This window comes from Rhincodon typus, chromosome 15, assembly GCF_021869965.1.
Source record: "Rhincodon typus isolate 14 chromosome 15, sRhiTyp1.1, whole genome shotgun sequence".
Lineage (NCBI taxonomy): Eukaryota > Metazoa > Chordata > Chondrichthyes > Orectolobiformes > Rhincodontidae > Rhincodon > Rhincodon typus.
In genome coordinates this window covers 50,348,985-50,367,229 of record NC_063346.1, presented here as the reverse complement: position 1 = coordinate 50,367,229, position 18,245 = coordinate 50,348,985, and the positions used below count along the sequence as shown (strand labels likewise).

General features: G+C 43.1%; 1 protein-coding gene across 2 annotated transcripts in view; it reads right to left on the bottom strand.

Annotated features, from left to right (window-relative positions):
- Positions 1–11,388: 11,388 nt before the first annotated feature.
- The window catches only part of LOC109911619 (receptor-interacting serine/threonine-protein kinase 2-like), a 22,896-nt gene continuing 16,039 nt past the window's right edge, over positions 11,389–18,245 (bottom strand). Inside the window, exons 10-11 of one of the 2 annotated variants that reach the window (XM_048605524.1) lie at positions 14,820–14,858; positions 11,389–12,266 (exon numbers count right to left, since the gene is read on the bottom strand). In XM_048605524.1, the coding sequence (XP_048461481.1) occupies positions 11,995–12,266; positions 14,820–14,858 (311 nt within the window). In that variant the 3' untranslated portion in view covers positions 11,389–11,994. The remainder of the gene's footprint in view (positions 12,267–14,819; positions 14,859–18,245) is intronic. The other variant, XM_048605525.1, reaches the window with a different exon arrangement.

Genomic DNA, 18,245 nt, shown 5'->3' with positions numbered 1-18,245 from the left:
TGATGCTGCTTGGCCTGCTGTGTTCATCCAGCTCCACACCTTGTTATCTCAGATTCTCCAGCATCTGCAGTTCCTACTATCCCTGGAGAATGAAGTATCTGTTTAAGTAACAGTGTAGTGTATAGCCACTATGGGAGATTTTTCATCATGCTAAAGGTAAATGGGGAAGTGTTTTCCGAAGTTTAAGTTGTCTTTAAAAAAAAGTTGTCAGTAGTGTTTTTTTAATCACGTTACAGAAACTGTTTTAATCTAGAATCTTTGATGTCGTTCCATGAGCTGTCAACTGGAAGTTTGAATATCTCTTTAAAAGGTTATTATATTCTGTGGAGATCACAACAGTACAGCAAGTAAAATGTAACATAGTGACATCTGTTATGATTCATGTGCATCTCACTGATGGACTGCAGATCTAAGAAAGTGACCTGGGCCCCTGAAAAGATATGTCATACTTGTTTAAAAAAAAAATTGAGTGATCCCCAAGCTGGGAGGAGTTGGGGGGAGGGGTGTGGTGCATTTCCTGGTTACCTAAAAGTGGATGTTTTTGTTGGCAGGGAGCAAATGACTGCCAAAGAAACATCCAAAGCAGTGCATGCATCCACATGTTAATGAGGTCCACTCCTATTGGACCCACATCGTCTCGTTGTTTCAGAGCTGGAGGGTGTTGATGGGCAGAAACAAAACTCATCATCCTTTTGTGTAGGATGAGGCTCTTTGTTTGAGCAAAGTCAGGAAGGATCAAGACACTCAAGAGGCTTGAATTTCATGGCTCAGTTTGAGTTTTTATTCATGTTTTCAAGTAAGGATTGGCCCATCATTAAAAGGGCCTAAGCCAATTAATATGCTTGGACTAAATGGAGTCTTTGTCACAAAGATCAATGTTATTGTATCCTTATTGCATGCACCTCTAATTTCTGGTTTAATGCCTTCCGTTACATCTCTACTACTGTTTGGGGGCCTATAAACAACCCCCAACATTTTCTACCTCTTGGTCTTTCTTACCTCCAACCATATCGACTGCACATCATGATTTTCCAAGCCAATATCTTTCCTCACTATTGCATTAATGAACTCCTTTACCAACAATCCTACCCCACCTCCTTTCCCTTTTTGTCTGTGCTTCCCATGTAACAAATGCCTCAGGATGTTCATCCCCATCCTCGGACACCCTGCAGCCAAGGCTTCGTAATCACAACCATATCATTTCAGTCATTATCTGTGATGCTACCTCATCCACCTTATTTCTACCTGTTGTAAATGCTCCACACATTAAGATACAAAGATTGTCTTTTTTAACCTTGTTAGTTATCTTTGCTTTATTTTGCACTGTGGCCTCATTTGTTGTTTTCTGTATTCCACTTTTGCTTCTTACACCTTTCTGTCTTTTGTTTCTATTTTTCTGTCTCCCTCTTCAGGTTCCCATCTGTCTGCTAGTCTAGTCTAACCCCTCCCTGTCAGCACTAACAAATGCAGTTAGCCAGTAGTCGCAGCTTGCTGTACGTGTGGCTGTCAGGGACACTGGGAGTGTTTGTGGCTTCCCATATTGTGCAGGAGGACCATATCATGGGTATGAGCTCCACTGCCATAACGTCCCTTTAGATTAATCGTTAGTTACTCCCATTAACGAACACTAATTATGTTAGGGACCTTGTTTCACTTCAACCATTCTCACTGTCCTTGCCTTAAATCTTTGAAGTTCTTACTTTAAAACTTTACTTTCTTTACATTACTTATTATATTGGACCTAATTTTCTCCATTAAATCCAAGTACAGCTTTGTTTTAAAATGTACACTTTCCTAATTTACAGCAATTTGTAGACAGTCCCTAACAGCAGTTCCTCTTCGATCAATGTGCAGTTTTCTTACGATGTCACTGTTTTTCTCACTCAGTTTTTGACCTCAGGACCAGCTGCCCCCTCACAGATCCTGCTGCCTTTCTGACTCCCAAGGCAAGTGACGTAGGCCTCAGGCCTTGGCTACAATTTATATCATCATGCTTTGTGATGTTACTTCACAGGTCGCACTGCCTCTCTGATTCCTTAGGCCAGCGGTCCTTCCGACTCCTCGGTTAATCTTCCCAAAATCCAATACTTCAACCGATGAACTTTTACGTGTCACTCCTGTTTTTTAAACAAAAACTGACCACAGGGCACTCTACCCAGACTGCTTCATTGCACAGTGACCACTTTAAATCCCTTAAAAGACCACTCTAAATCATGTTTTTCTTATTTGTGGGCATGACGTAATGGAATGGTCTCTGGAGCTTGAATGCTGCTGTGAAAAGAAAACAGCCTACAGAAAGGTTAGTGCGCATTTCTCTTCAGAAAGCCTACTTCCAACAATTTGTAAATAGTCAAGACAATAGTCAGAAACATATTCCATCAAATAATAAGGATCTTACTACACTCATGCCCACAGTCTGATTATATTGCTAATCAAGTTGCTGTTATATTCATAGTCAATGTCATATTACTTTAAAATTCAGAATATGACAACATTAATAATTGGGATATTGTTGTATTAATTGCCTGGTGTCTATTGTATCAACAATTAGAATATTACTGCATAAATAATCAAAGTCCTATTAAATTATGTTACTCTCACTCTGGGACAGCCACTGGAAATCAAGCCCTACTATTCCAGGAGTTGTCAGAAATTAAAAATTTTATCCTTGTACACAAAGTCCCCAATTTAACCTATTTTTCTAATCAACTTGTTCAGAGATCTAATTACACACCTCTGGAGCAGGTGGGTCTTGAACACAGATCTCTCAGTCCAGGGGTAGGAATACTATCACTGCACCACAAGAATCCCTTATAACTGTCTGATAGATTCAGGTGAACAGAAATGATAGACAAGGTTTCTGTACTTAACAAGAACTATTATTTATTACAAATAAATAGATTCTAATCACTGGTAATCATCTATAAATTTCAACAATGTAACACCACTAGTTAAATCCCTGACCCCCTCATACAAACCTCCTCGACAGACATACAGACTGACGGAGATGAACAAAAAATATTGGTGATATGGACAGAAGGGAAATAAAGTGCTGCAAAAACAGTTCAATGACACCAGTCCTCAGGATTCGATGGAAGAATTTCTTTTCGTTTCCCAAACCCTTTCATTCTCTGACTTTTTCCCTTAGATTCTTTAAAGTCTTCGTCGGTGGCACAGTGTGACTGGTTTACAAATTATGAAGTCTCTAACTTATTGGTTAAAAGCAATAGTTTACAGCAACTTGTAGGAGAAAACAACTGACTTTCTTGGGGTTTCAGGTATTTTACTGGAGAGACAGAGATAGAGAGAAAGAGACACCATCTCTCCTTCTAGAGGTCCGAGGGTTACTGCTTATCCCGTTCTCACACACAAGTTGTTCAGCTATACAGGAACCAGAAAGGTGTCATCAGACTGACTGACCTTTGGTATCCATAGATTGTCCTAAATCCACAAACCAATCAGCTACACATTGCCAGCTGAATCTCACTTTGTACATGTCCTCATGCTATGCCATCTATTTACACTTTTCCCCCACTGCTTGAAAATTAACAGTGTAAATAAGACTTACAACAAGTATCAGTAACTACTTACTTCATTCTTATGTAAAACTGTCCTTTTCCTAGTTCAGTTCACAATCAAAAATACAGTAAGATAAAAAGATGTTGTCTTTGCAATTAACAATCAGATCTAATTACATTAATTATGTACTTCCTATTGCATTAACAATAAGCTATATATTCCTTTACTAATCAGAATGATAATCATTCATAATCAGAACTACCTGTATTTTGGTTGTCAAGTCCAATTACTTTGACAATCAGCATCTTATTAAAGTCATTGTCAATTTCAGCAAAATGAGGATAATCATGATTCTGTGAGGTGCAATTACATTAACTGAGTCTAAACACATTTCTGATGAAGGGTCTAGGCCCAAAACGTCAGCCTTCCTGCTCCTATGATGCTGCTTAGCCTGCTGTGTTCATCCAGCTCTACACCTTGTTATCTTACATTAAAAATCTGTACAGTTTGTCATTAATGAATGATCTATGGCATCAAATAGTATGGATCCTATTACAGTGCCTTCTGGAGATCAATACCCTAAGTTGGTACATTCATTAAAGAACACTAATACTTTAGAATTTTGGATGCTATCGTATATCTTTTCAGCAGCACTGAACTCCTAAGCCCCCACACAGTGGTCAATAACTAAAATCCTTCCATCCCTTGTTCCTGCTCAAAAGCTGAAACTCCCCTCTCCAATCTCCTACCCGTAACCCCAAACTCTTCACTCGGGGTCACGGGAAGTCTTCAGAATTGAGATGCAGTCACAGCAGGTGACGTTTGGGAGATATTGGCTTAGAGGTTAATGTTTTAAATTACTTTAGGCTTTAAATGTAAAAGCTCAAATGTGTCCGATCCTGGCATAGGTCTGGAGTCCAAGTTGGAAAATTGCTTACATTCCGCCCAGTTTGTCATCAATTGACTTTAACTGATGACGGATCACAGATTGCTCTTGGACAACTTCGCAATAAGGATGTACACATTGGAATTTTCACTATTGCATTCCAGAGTTGTTATCAAAATAAAATGGCTAAAAAATATTCAAAATGATTTCATTGATTCCTTTCTCCTTCTCACCAAAGGTTCCTTGAAAGTTGTTTATTGTTTCCACATTGACGTTTGCTCTTTCCATTAGCTGAAAAAGTAGTTTAAAGTAGTCAAAAGAAGCACTGAAAAGTTAAAACATGGAGACATGTCTTTTGACCCAGTTTGTATTAACATACAAGCATACAAAAAAGTGTTAAATCTCAGTGTGGAAATGTAAAGCCAAATGGACTCTTAGCAGACACGTCTTTTAGGAAGAGAACTACAGCATTGCAAAAATTTCCTTCATTTTCTTGTAGCAGTGAATCATAAGCACAATTAAAGTGCTCAAAATGCCAATGACAATAATTGGAGTAGACTGATCAATAAAGTAAATAGATAGTTCTGAAGAAGAGTCATATCAGACTCGAAAACATTAATTCTATATTCCTCTCCACAGGTACTGCCAGGCTTACTGAGTTTCTCCAGCATTCCCTGGAATTTCAGATTTCCAGCATCCACAATATTGTTCTTTTAACTGAGCAAAAGGTGAGGCATTCTCATTGTGATGATCCTTGAAGAAAGAAAATTCTAAATTTTATGAAAGCATTGTAAAATAGGGGTTTAATCACGGTAAATATTAAAATACATTGGAGAACAAACTCATCAGTTTAGTGGAAGATATTTGTTTATTCCGTGAAATCCAGATCCAATGTCTTGAAACTAGCAATCTCAGGATGGAGTCTGTGCCAGATTTTGGATCTTGCCAGTTTCCATGTTGGGCCATTTACAGTTGGTTGGATGTGATATGCTGGTAGCTTTATCCTGTCTTCAGGTGCTACCAAAAGCAAAATGTTCTCCGCATTGGACAGCCTGAAAATGTGGGTGAAGTGGCCTGAAATCACAAGTCCCATCTGAAGGATGCTGCTTTACAAGGTAAACAATTCTGATAAGGTCTGCATTGAGCTCCACCTATTCTATATATAAGGACACGTGTGGCAAAAGGCAGAACATGGCAGCATTTCATTGAGTGAAGAGCCAGTCAAAATTGTGACCGACAGTTAGCCGCCAAGATTTGTTTAAATTTAAACCAGGTATGATGACATTGCTTGGTCAAGTTATTGTCCTGAGGAATCATTCTGTGTACAGCTATCACCTTTTCCTTTTAAGGCCATAAGACAGAGGAGCAGAAATTAGGCCATTCACCCATCGAGTGCTCCACCATTCAATCATGGCGGATAGGTTTCTCAACCCCATTCTACCGCTCTCTCCCTGTAACCCTTGATCCCTTTGACAATCAGGAACCTATCTTATCTCTGTCTTAGATATACTCAATGACCTGGCTTCCACAGCCTTCTGTGGCAATGAATTCCACAGATTCACCATTCTCTGGCTGAAGAAGTTTCTCCTTATCTCCGTTCTAAAAGGTCTTCCCTTTATTCTAAGAATGTGCCCTGGGGTCCTAGTCTCTCCTACCAATGGAAACATCTTCCCAACATCCACTCTGTCCAGGCCATTCAGTATTCTGTAAGTTTCAATTAGATTCCCCCTCATCCTTCGAAACGCCATCAAGTAAAGGCCCACAGTTCTCAAATGTTCCTCATATGTTAAACCTTTCATTTCTGGGATCATTCTCAACAACCTCCTCCAGACCTGCTCCAGGGCCAGTATATCCTTCCTGAGGTATGGGGCCCAAAATTGCTCACAATACTCTAAATGTGGGCTGACCAGAGCCTTATAAAGCCTCAGAGGTACATCTCTGCTTTTATATTCTAGTCCTCTCAAAATAAATGCTAATATTGTACTTGCCTTCCTAACTACTGACGCAACCTGCAAGTTTACCTTGAGAGAATCCTGGACTAGAACTCCCAAGTCACTTTACACTTCAGACTTCTGAATTTTCTCCCCTTTAAAAAATAGTCCATGCTTTTATTCTTCTTACCAAAGTGCATGACCTCACACTTTCCCACGTTGTACTCCATCTGCCACTTCTTTGCCCACTCTCCTAACCTGTCCAAATCCTTCTACAAGTTGAAACAGATAACACGTGTACATGTTCTTTAGTGGGTATAGTCTTAAAATAGCGGACAGTAGATTTAGGAATGAGCTGAAAAGGAACTTCTTCACCCAAAGGGTTGTGAATCTGTGGAATTCCCTGCCCAGTGAAGCAGTTAAGGATACCTCGTTGAATGATCTTAAGACAATGATAGATTGATTTTTGAACAGTAAAGGAATTAAAGGTTATGGGGAGCAGGCGGGTATGTGGAACTGAATCTACAAGAAGATCAGCCATGATCTTATTGAATAGCAGTGCAGACTCAATGGGCCAGATGGCCTGCACCATGTTCTTATGTTCTGTGCATTAATATATGTAGTTTCCAGTAGGTGCAAGTAGGCCACACCTCAAGCATAACTGGCAATTTTCAATTGGCAGCTCATAATTATTAGCGCTCTCAGGATTGTTTAGCAACTTCTGTCCAATTGCAGCATCACATCTAATGTTGGCCATTTTGTTGTGAGTGTTGCAAACACTGACTGGTTGTGTCAATACCTTGCTTTTTGTGAACAACTGAAGGGAAATGCTGTTTAGCACAATGCTCTAGTCTTTCGGATGCATGGCTACAAACTGAGGATCACACTAACACAAACTCAGATACCACATTACTCTGAATTTCAGCAGCAACAGAAACCTAATGGTTTCACAGAGTTACTATGCAATAGCAACACAAGTGGCTTTTACCATTGACAGGGTGCTACCATCAAGGATATCACACTAATGTGTAAAGTACTTTGAACAGCGTGTCCCTTCAAAATGCAAGAGCTGGTTCTAAGCACAAAACACACTAAAGTTAAAGGTTAAAAATGAAAATCAGATTCAAAATGAGAGGTTAGACAATTAACTCTCTTCCTTGACCCAATGCTACTCAAGATCATTAATATTTTACACAGGCACCATCTCCTTCCTCTTCAACATCATCATGACACCCCTCCTCATTGTAAAAGAATAGCTCTCAACTCAGGCTCTCCTCTCCATCCTACCCTTTCTTCAAAGGCCCTTAAATGCGCTGTTCCCCCTTCGAGCCATTGTCTTCTCTTTCTACGTGAATCCCACTTCAATTTCCAGTCTTCACAAAGCTCCAAATGTGCTGTGGCCAACAGCCCAGATTAAATCCTCTCTGGTCATCAGCTACCATCCGTTCTGATCCTCTTCGACTTGGCTATAAATTTCGGGATGGTTCTCATGGAAGTGTCTCCCTCTGCTGTCCACAAGCTCCACTGGACCATTTTTGGATGGCTCCATTCCCACTGAGAGAAACAAAAACAAAGTTGCTGGAAAAGCCCAGCAGGTCTGGCAGCATCTGTGAAGGAAAAAACAGAGTTAACGTTTCAGGTGCGGTGACCCTTCCTCGGAACTAGAGAGAAAGCCAGCCAGAGATGGCTTTTTGATTCAGCATGCTCATTTCGTAAATACCACCCTCACTTTGCACTCTTTATGACTGAGTGAAGCAAACTCTTCCTTTATCTTTCCCAATAAAGAATGACGATCTAAAATGGCAAGTTTTTTATTACAATGTTTTATAAAATGTTCGGTTTTACAATCAGAGGGTGGTAGTGATTTGTCAACAATTTTGAACAAGCTGTGACGTGGCTCAGAGCCTGTGGGATAAGTTATGCTTCGTGACTAATAATGAGACAGGGACAATCCTCAAGAGGACCCCAAAGCAGAACTTTACATCAAGAGTTCACACAGAATACAACAGCACAAGAGAAATTTATCTCACATTCATCATTTCACTGAAATGATGTCCATAAAAGTCCATTAAATATTTCTCTTTTATTGAATCTGCTTCCTCTACCCTCCCAGGCAGTGTATGACAGACCTTAATAAATTGCAGCATTAAAAAATTATCCAGTCACCAACAAAATTGAAAATAAAGCTTTTATCACTGGGAGGTTCATGAACGTTGATGGGGGTGTATTACAATAGACTGAGTGGGCCCTTAGAAAATGAATCTGTGGGGACGGTTATGGGAAATAAGGAAATGACAGAGGAGTTAAACAAGATAGTTTGTATCGGTCTTTATGGTGGAATATACTTCAAACATCCCATTGATACTAAAGAATATGGGGGAGGAATTAACTACCATCACTAGAGAAGTAGTGTTAGTCAAACTAATGGGGCTAAAGGCAGATAAGTCTCCTGGCCCTGATGGCTTGCATTCTATAATCCTAAAAGAGGTAGTTATAGAGATAGTGGATGCATTGGTTATAATTTTCCAAAAATCCTTAAATACTGGCGAAGTACCAGAGGATTGTCAGATTGGCCATGTGACACACCTATTCAAACAGTGGGTGTGGATAAAGGGTTCTTTGTCAGGTTGGAAACCTGTAACCAGTAGGGATCAGTGCTGGGACTGCAGCTGTTTACAATGTAGATTAATGACTCGGAGGAAGGAAGCAAATGTAGCCAAATTTAGGTGGAAAGGCAGGTTGAGAGAAGGATACAAACAGCTTAGAGAGAAATACTGATAGGTTAAGTATATGGGCAAAAAGTTGGCAAATGGAGTCTAATGTGGGAAAATGTAAAGTTGTTCATTTTGGGAAGGGAGAATAAAACAGTATTATTTAAATGGAGAAAAACTACAGTAAGCTGCAACACAAAGGAACTTGGGGGGACTTGTCAGAAAACACAAAAAGCTAGCACACAGGTGAAGCAGATAATCAAAGTTTAATGTAATGTTGGCCCTTACTTCAAAGGGGTTGCAGTATGAGTAGGGAAGTCTTACTGCAATTGAACAAGGTGCTGGTGAGACCACATCTGGAGTACTGAGAGCAGTTTTGGTCCCTTATTTAAGGAGAGGTATCATTTCATTGGAGGCAGTTCAGAGAAAGTTCACTAGGATGACCCGTCAGATGGAAGGATTGTCTCCAGTAAAGGCTAAACAGGTTGGGACTCTACTCACTTGAGTTTAGAAGAATGAGAGATGATCACACTGAAACATATAGAATTCTTAAAGGGCTGGACAGTGTAAATGCTGAGAGGGTGTTTTCCCCTCATGGGACAGTCTAGGACGAGCAAGCAGTCTCAGAATAAAGGGGAGCCAATTTAAGTCGGAGATGAGGAGGAATTTCTTTGCTCAGAGGATTGAGAATGTTTGGAATGCCTTGCCACAGAGAGCTGTGGAGACACAGAGTCCTTGTGTATATTGAAGGCTGAGATATTTAGATTCTTGGATCAGTGGGGGAGTCAAGGGATACAGGGAAAGTGGACATGAGAAAGGTTAAGTTCAGCTATGATCCTATTGAATGGTGACACAGGCTCGAGGGGCCGAACAGCCTAGACCTGTTCCTATTTCTTATGGAGTTTGGTCTCAGAAGTGTTAAGACTGTCTCTTCTGCCACTGTTCAATCTCATGTTTAGCCACGCTTAGGGAGCAGGCAACCACTGCTGCCACGTGAAACAGCAGGGATCTGAGCAATAGCTGATCTGAGCAGCAGAACCAGCAACTCTCAGGGAAGTGTCAGTGCAATAGGCCCTCACAGACCTGCACCATTCACAATGTAGTGCCCTGACCACAGGCTTGGCTCTAGACAAAAGGAAAAACAAACACAGAGGCACCTCATGGTACACCGAGTCCTGAGTTTCCTCCTGTCGCCGATATCTGCTCAAACTTGGCCAGTTGCCTCCAGTGCCTCAACAGCAACTTTAAACAGGGGAAATGAATATAATACAACAAGATAATGTAAATCCGACTAAAAAGGAAGAGCTTGCATTTCTGGAGAACCTCATTATGTACTGAACATGCCAAAGTGCTTCATAATCAACTGATTCCTTCTGAAGTACAGACTGGTGGAAACTGGCAGTCAATCTACAAAGGTCCCACTCTCAATCAAGAGAGGGAGCAGTGCTGAGGACAACACTGGGTCAACACTGTCCGTTTCCCGATAGTGCCACGGAATAAGTTTGTTCCTGGAAAGGACTGATAGGGCCCCAATTGGACATCTCATCCAAAAGACAGCATCTCTAACAATACTCCACACTCCCAGCCTTGATGTGTTTGATTTGATTTGATTTGATTTGTATTGATTTGACTTATTGTGGTCACGTGTACCTAAGTACAGTGAAAAGCTTTGTTTGTGAGCAGTACAGGCAGATCATAGCAAGCAAGAGCATACAGAGCACAGGGTCCTTAGACAGAGCAAGGCATTCAGAATACACTGCACAGGAGGTGCATGAAGCAAGATCAACATTACTTGACGTTACAGAGTCCATTCATCGGTCTAATCACAGCTGGGAAGAAGCTGTTCTTGAACCTGTTGGTGCGTGTGTTCAAGTTTCTATATATTCTGCCTGATAGAAGAGGTTGTAGGAGAGCGATGGAACTTTGACGATGTTGGCAGCCTTTCTGCAGCAGCGAGCCGTGTAAATGGATTCCACGGATGGGAGGTTGGCTTCTGTGATGGCCTGGGCTGTGCACACCACCTTCTGTAGTTTCTTACGGTCCTGGGCAGAGCAGTTGTTATGCACCCGGATAGAATGCTTTCTATGGTTCATCAGTAAAAGCTGGTGAGGGACCTTATGGACATGTCAAATTTCCTAAGCCGTTTGAGGAAGAAGAGGCGTTGTTGTGCCTTCTTAACTGTCGCATCTACGTGGCAAGTTCAGGACAATTTGTTGGTTATTGTCACTCCTCGGAACTTGACAGCCTCCACCCTCTCAACTTCAGCTCCGTTGATGTAGATGGGGGTGTGTTCTCCTCCTTTCTTTCTGAAGTCAATGATCAGTTCTTTACTTTTGCCAACATTGAGAGAGAGTTTGTTATCATTGCACCATGACATGAAGCCCTCTATCTCCTTTCTGTATTCTGACTCGTCGTTGTTTGATATCTGTCCTACTACGGTAGTTTCGTCAAACTTGTTGATAGCATTCATTTGGAATTTGACTACATGGTCATGGTCTACAGGGAGCACATAGGGGGCTGAGGACGCATCTTTGGGGACTCCAGTGTTGAGGGTTATTGTGGAGGAGGTGCAGTTATCTATCTTCACTGATTGTGGTCTGGGGGTCAGAAAGCTGAGGATCCAGTTCCACAGGGCAGAGCTGAGACCTAGGTCAAACCCATCATCTCACCTCCCCTGATGTGAGACTATTGCTGGCTGAAACATTACCATTCCTTGAATCTGTTTACAGCCAAGAGTTACTTGAGAAGCCTGGGACAAATTCCACTTCCATTAACACCAAGCAAGATAGGCAACCTTTTCCATTCCTCATTCACACGCATGCACCGGTTGTAAACACAAGGTGCAACATCCATTTGACATGAAATGAAAATACAAGGAGTTAAAAATGGGTTCTGCGGACTCATTATAAACGAGGACAGACAGCAAGTCTAAAAACCTATCGCAGCATCAACTGCACAAGTACATCACCAGATCGGACCGCCCCATCAACTTAAATTTCCTGAATAATGTTTCTCGAGTGGCATGTCTCCCTTGTTTCTGTATCCACTTCTGAAACATCTGGTAAGCTTTCTCCTTCAAGCCATCTATATCATAGTCAGCATCGATAGTACTGATATCACCCTCGGTCAACTCCAAACTTCTACCAATCATCTTCCAGTCTCTGTTGACCAAGTCGGCTAAGGTCATACATTCTTCCGAAGTAGGAATGGAGAGAGGACCTGCAACCAGAGGGAAAGACAAAAACTAAAACAGGGCAAAAAGAATCCAACAAATAAATTTTGTTATGATCCTACATAATGGTAATCGTGGACACGTCAGATCTGGCTCGATAGATCATATATTTTTATATTTTAATGTGGTAGTCATTCACTGAGATGTAAATAGACAAGGCTGCAGATTTTTTTTTAACATTTAATTGCATAAAAGAAAAATATGGCAAAATAAAACAAAGCTACCTAAATATAGAATAGTTTGAAAGAACTTAATGCACACAATAAAATGACATGAGGAAGGGTCACTGGACCCAAAACATTCACTCTGTTTTTTCCTTCACAGATGCTGCCAAACCTGCTGAGCTTTTCCAGCAACTTTGTTTTTGTTCCTAATTTACAGCATCCGCAGTTCTTTCGGTTTTTATTTAAAATGGCATCTCATCTTTTCCTCAGCACCATAACTCGACAGTTTCAATTCATTTTGTTCAGCTCAACTAATTCTTCCCAGTTTTGAACAGTGAACTTTGAAGTTCAAAGTTATTCTTTTAGTCTTCTTACGAGGATACTCACAAAACTGGAGGCTTAAAATGTCTTAATCACTTAATAGTGTGCTGGTTTCAAACCAAATTCTCCCAGTCTGGATGCTGCACAAAATGACTCCCTACAAAAATAACTTGTTCCCTGTAAAGGTAGCTGGTTTCTAATCCTTTCCAGAACAGAAACTATGTGGTGTTCTTGGCCACAGTCAGCTCTCCTCCAAAACTACTTAAAAACTTCCAATCTCTGGGTTTTTCTAAACTAAGTCATTGATTATCCTAAACAACAAAAAAAAACAGGCTAATAGCAAGTTCCGTCATAGACGCATCACATTCCAAAAAGTCATCAAAGTCCTACCAAACCATAGGGCTGCTCTCTCATTAGAGAGAAACAACCAGTGATGGTTTAACTTGAGGATTACCATCCATTAGGCAATACAGTGAGAGGAACAATCCTTCATGGTAACCTCTGCTGCAGAGTAGGAATTGAACCCATGCCGTTGGTATCACGCTGCATTGCAAACCAGCCATCCAGCCAACAGAGTGAGCCCTGCAAAGCAGAATGAACAATGCAGGCTGCAAGATTCACGGTCATTCGCTGCTCCAAGGTAACGGGACCACAAAGAGCCGTGCCAAGAGAGACAGCTGTGTGTGTATCTGAAGGAAGCACCTCACTGATCCACGTGTCACACAGTCAGATGGCTCGGAGACATCCCGAAGGCTCCTATTCAAGGCAGTAGAAGATGGTGAGAGAGGGAGACTTCACACTGATCACTGTGACGGAGGAGAAGGGGTAGGAATGAGATTTCTCCCAGCACAGGGTCACAGTAAAAGATGACGAGCTCTGCTACGCCAAGGTAGTATTCACACTTTGCGATTATGTAGCACCTTCCACAAGCTCTGGATGTCCAAAACCACTTTACAGTCAATGAGGTCCTAACGAAACATAGCCAATATAGTTCTGGTAAACACGACTTCAAATGGATCCGTAACCCGTCCGTTCCACCAGGTGGCAGCACTTTCATTAGCGTCCTGGCCCTGGAGGTAACCACATCCTGTGAGGTGGGGTGGGGGGGAGACGGGGCTTGGGGTGGAGTGAGTGGGCATGGTTGCACATCCTGTGCAACAGAGGTGAGGCATCCAGCCAATGTGTCCCCATCAGTCCTGCCTCACCCAATGTTCCCTTGGTGGAAGCAAGTGATGTTCCCAACTTTGGTGGGATCTTAAAGCACAGACGCTGGTTGGAAAGGTGACCCTCCTCACCCTTGCCCCCTCAAACACTGGTGGCCATTACCAAGATAGATTTTGAGACACGTACATTTGAAATGACATCTTGTGATGGTGAGCTGCGTTCACCACCTCTTCCTAAGCATTGCTAGGAGTGGCTGGAAAATTAACCAGACAGTTTCTTTCTATCAGAGAGTTGGGCTGAGATACAGGGGGCTCACAGCTCCCTGGCCTATATCGGTCTGGTCCAGCGATGAACCAAGAACTAAAAGATCGTCTCAAAGCAGTCTCCCAAATATATAAAATTTTGAATAGGATCAGATTCGTCAATGTGGTGCATGTGGGAAGAAACTGAGGAAGCCCAACTCACTCATGAGATAGGCTATAAACATTGTCAAAAAGAATTGGAGACAGAAGGGAGTGCAGGTTACCGAAGAGACCCGGTTAGTTCAGAACCCAGACAGTGGTGGGGCCTGTGGAATTCTCTACCACAGAAAGCAGTCAAAGCCAAAACATTGTATGATTTTGAAGGGAGTGTATATAGCACTTGGTTTAAGGAATCGAAGGACACGGGGAGAAGCAGGAACTGGGTATTGAGTGGGATGATCAAACATGATCATAATAAATGGTGGAGCAGGTTTGTGGGGCTGAGTGGCCTACACCCGTTCCTATTTTCAATGTTTCTAACCAGGATTAGTGAATTCATCAGGTCTCACAGACTCTATCAGCTCATGAACAGAAATCTTCCAGCATGTAATAGCAGGTACCAATCAAATGGTGCAATAAAATTACTCACACTTTACAACTTCCTTTTGGTTTGTGTTCTGCCTTGGTTCTACAAAGAGATAAATAAAAATGTAAACATTGTTATGTTGTTTAACAGCCTCAACTCCCCTCTCCCAATCCTTCTTCAGGCACGTGGTGAGCAACCTTGCTGTCAACAACAGATGAGAGATTGTTCAGGATCGTTCCCCGCTCGAGCACTGTCACCAATACTAGGTCTCCTGGCAACTGGCTGATGGGCTAAGAGAATGAGCACTGCTCTACGCTCAGCTAACAGCTGGCAGCGCTGAAACATCTCACTGCACGATACCAAAGAATTGCTTCAAATCGTCACTTTCTCCATTTCACGCGCTCAGACGGAGACTTGTCAACGCTAGCCGAAAATACTCCACATCGCCCCAGCCTCCGATTATGTTGACACAGACACGTAGAAACCAGAGAACGTGGATGGTCGAGGGAAGAAGGTAATTTGTTGATATGTGCTCCCAGCATGCACCAGGATAACAAAGGCAGGAAATCCCACAAACCAATGGGCTGAAATCGACCAGCATTCAGCTAAGTGCACTGCAAGTGTCAAGCTTCACAGCCCCAAAGGAGGTGTAAAGGCCATACTGAAACAGGGCAGCAATGAGCTTTGAACACCAACAGCTCAGGGTGGGTTGGTGGAGCAAGTTCCAGTCACTGAGTATCCCATGGGATCAGTTCACTGGGACCAAGAGGCTGGATGGAGTTTGACCCTTGGTCTGACTATGTGATCCCTGAACGGTATTGTGAGGAACAGCGCATTGATTTAGCACTTGGTTCAACGTCACAATGTCAAGAATACAACAACAAAGCTAACACACACGTGTTGCCTCCTGGCGTCAAATGCGATATACCCAGGTCACCAAATAATTGGCGAACATCTCCACCCAACACAGGAGAAAATTGAGAGGATTTTGAAAGCAAAGGGACCTGAGAACAGAGACCACAGAAGTTAGGAAGATGCTCAGTAAAGTGTTCAATTATATCATGAATGGATGGCCTAAAGAGTGTGATGTTGGGAAATTATTTCAAAAATGAACGGAGTGTGGATTAAGGAGTCTTAAAGGATTTAAGAGTCATTATTTCATCAAGGTTTAGAGAGAGATTGTTAGAGGAAATTCATCATGAACACACAGGGATAGTCCATTTGACAGCAGTATGAACTGCTATTGTGGTGTCTAAAAAGTAGACAAAGATACTGAAGAGTTAGTCAGAAGTAAAGTGCACTTCAAAATGAGAAATGATCCAACTACAGCTCCTTTCATTATATACTCAAACATAAGGAAACTGTGGGAATGAACATTTTTGTTTAATCGTTCATGGGATGTGGGCGTTGCTGGCTGGCCAGCATTTCTTGCCCATCCCTAGTTGCCCTTGAGAAGGTAGTGGTGAGCTGCCTTCTTGAACCGCTGCAGTCCACATGCTGTGGGTTGACCCACAATGCCATTAGGGAGGGAACTCCAGGATTTGGACCCAGCGACAGTGCCCTCATTTGATGCTCACATTCCAGCAGGGTCACTGGACAGTGATCGGGAGCCCCAGATGCTTTCGGGTCCATCTATGCCCCCTCCCAGTCCCATGGATATTGTGGGGCAGACTAATTGCAAGCTTAAGCCGCAGTGGGGTCAGGCTCCCATAGCCTCCTGTACCCTCCCTCCATTGGGCAGTAACTGGCCAATGAACTGCTAAATTAAAGGGACTTCGATGACATGCGAAAGAGAGACAAGCATTGACTCACGGACAACTCTGATGGGCACATTCTGTTCCTCAACTGCTTCTAAACAAGATAGGGAACAGCTAGCAATCAGAAGTAAACATTGTAACAAGAATTTATCTTAGAACAAAAGGATCTCTGTATTCCTGAGTGTGAGGACACATTAAGACACCAATCAAATCAGTTCTGACAATTTCTGAATCTGTACAAGACAAAATCATGGGTCCCTGTTAGCTGGTGGTGACCCAATGGAACTGCAGTGTAATGTCAAAAGTCGGTGTAATCACTGCTAATTGCATATTGACCAACACCATTCATAACTTCTCAGATATTGAAACAGTCCATGTCCACAGACAGGACAACATCCAGGCTTGGGCAGGTAAGAAGTAAATTACGTGCGTGACACACAAGCGCAGGCAATGACCATCTGAGTCAAAGCCTTGCCCCTCGATGTTCAACAGCATTACTAACCCCCTCTGCAGGAAGTATTCAGGCCAGTCCAACACCCCTGCCTGTTTCCATAGCCCAGCATATTTCCTCTCTTCAGGCAGTAGCCACAGTCCCTTTCGAGAATCATGATAGAATCCACCTGCACAATCCTACCTTATGCATTCCTGCTCCTGACCCTCATAATATGCAGTCATTTCCCTTCACTTCCTTGTCGTGTCATTTCTCAATTATCTTCACTTTTTATTCCCCGCTTTTCAATCCTCTCATCATTGGAAACAGTTTCTTCCCACTGTCCACTGTCCAGCCCCTCATGACTTCCACCAAATCTCCGCTCAACTTTCTCACCTCAAAGGACAGCAAGTCCAACTTCTCCAATCTCTCCATGCAACTGAAATCTCCCGTTCCTTTAATGGTTCTTGTCAATCCTTTGTGTCCCCTCTCTAAACTCTTAACACATGACCAACAGTGAGGTGCTTAGATCACACAGTGCAAAGGAAGAATGTGAACAGCTCTATGGTCAGACCCTATAAAGCCACCCAAGAAGGGTCCCGACCCGAAACGTCAGCTTTCCTGCTCCTCTGATGCTGCCTGGCCTGCTGTGTTCATCCAGCTCCGTACTGTGTTATCTTTACCTTAATCACTCATTTTCCATTCACAACTCATGGCATTGCCAGTGGAGGTGATGGCAGGCTATTTGAACATGGTGGGCATCAGAGGCAAGACCTGTCCAGTCTCCACCCACCAGACAGCTCAAATCTGAGCTCCCAGGCTATAACTATACTGTCCGCACCATGTACTGCAGTGTCGTAAAACCCCTACCTAGGGGCGTCACCTTGCGGAAGTATCCACTGGTATAATTACACATTCACGCGCGCGCACACACACACACACACACAGGCGCGCGCACGCACACAGGTACGCATGCGCGCGCGCGCACGCACACAGGTACGCATGCGCGCGCGCGCGCGCACGCACACAGGTACGCATGCGCGCGCGCGCACGCACGCACACAGGTACGCATGCGCGCGCGCGCACGCACGCACACAGGTACGCATGCGCGCGCGCGCACGCACGCACACAGGTACGCATGCGCGCGCGCGCACGCACGCACACAGGTACGCATGCGCGCGCGCGCACGCACGCACACAGGTACGCATGCGCGCGCGCGCACGCACGCACACAGGTACGCATGCGCGCGCGCGCACGCACGCACACAGGTACGCATGCGCGCGCGCGCACGCACGCACACAG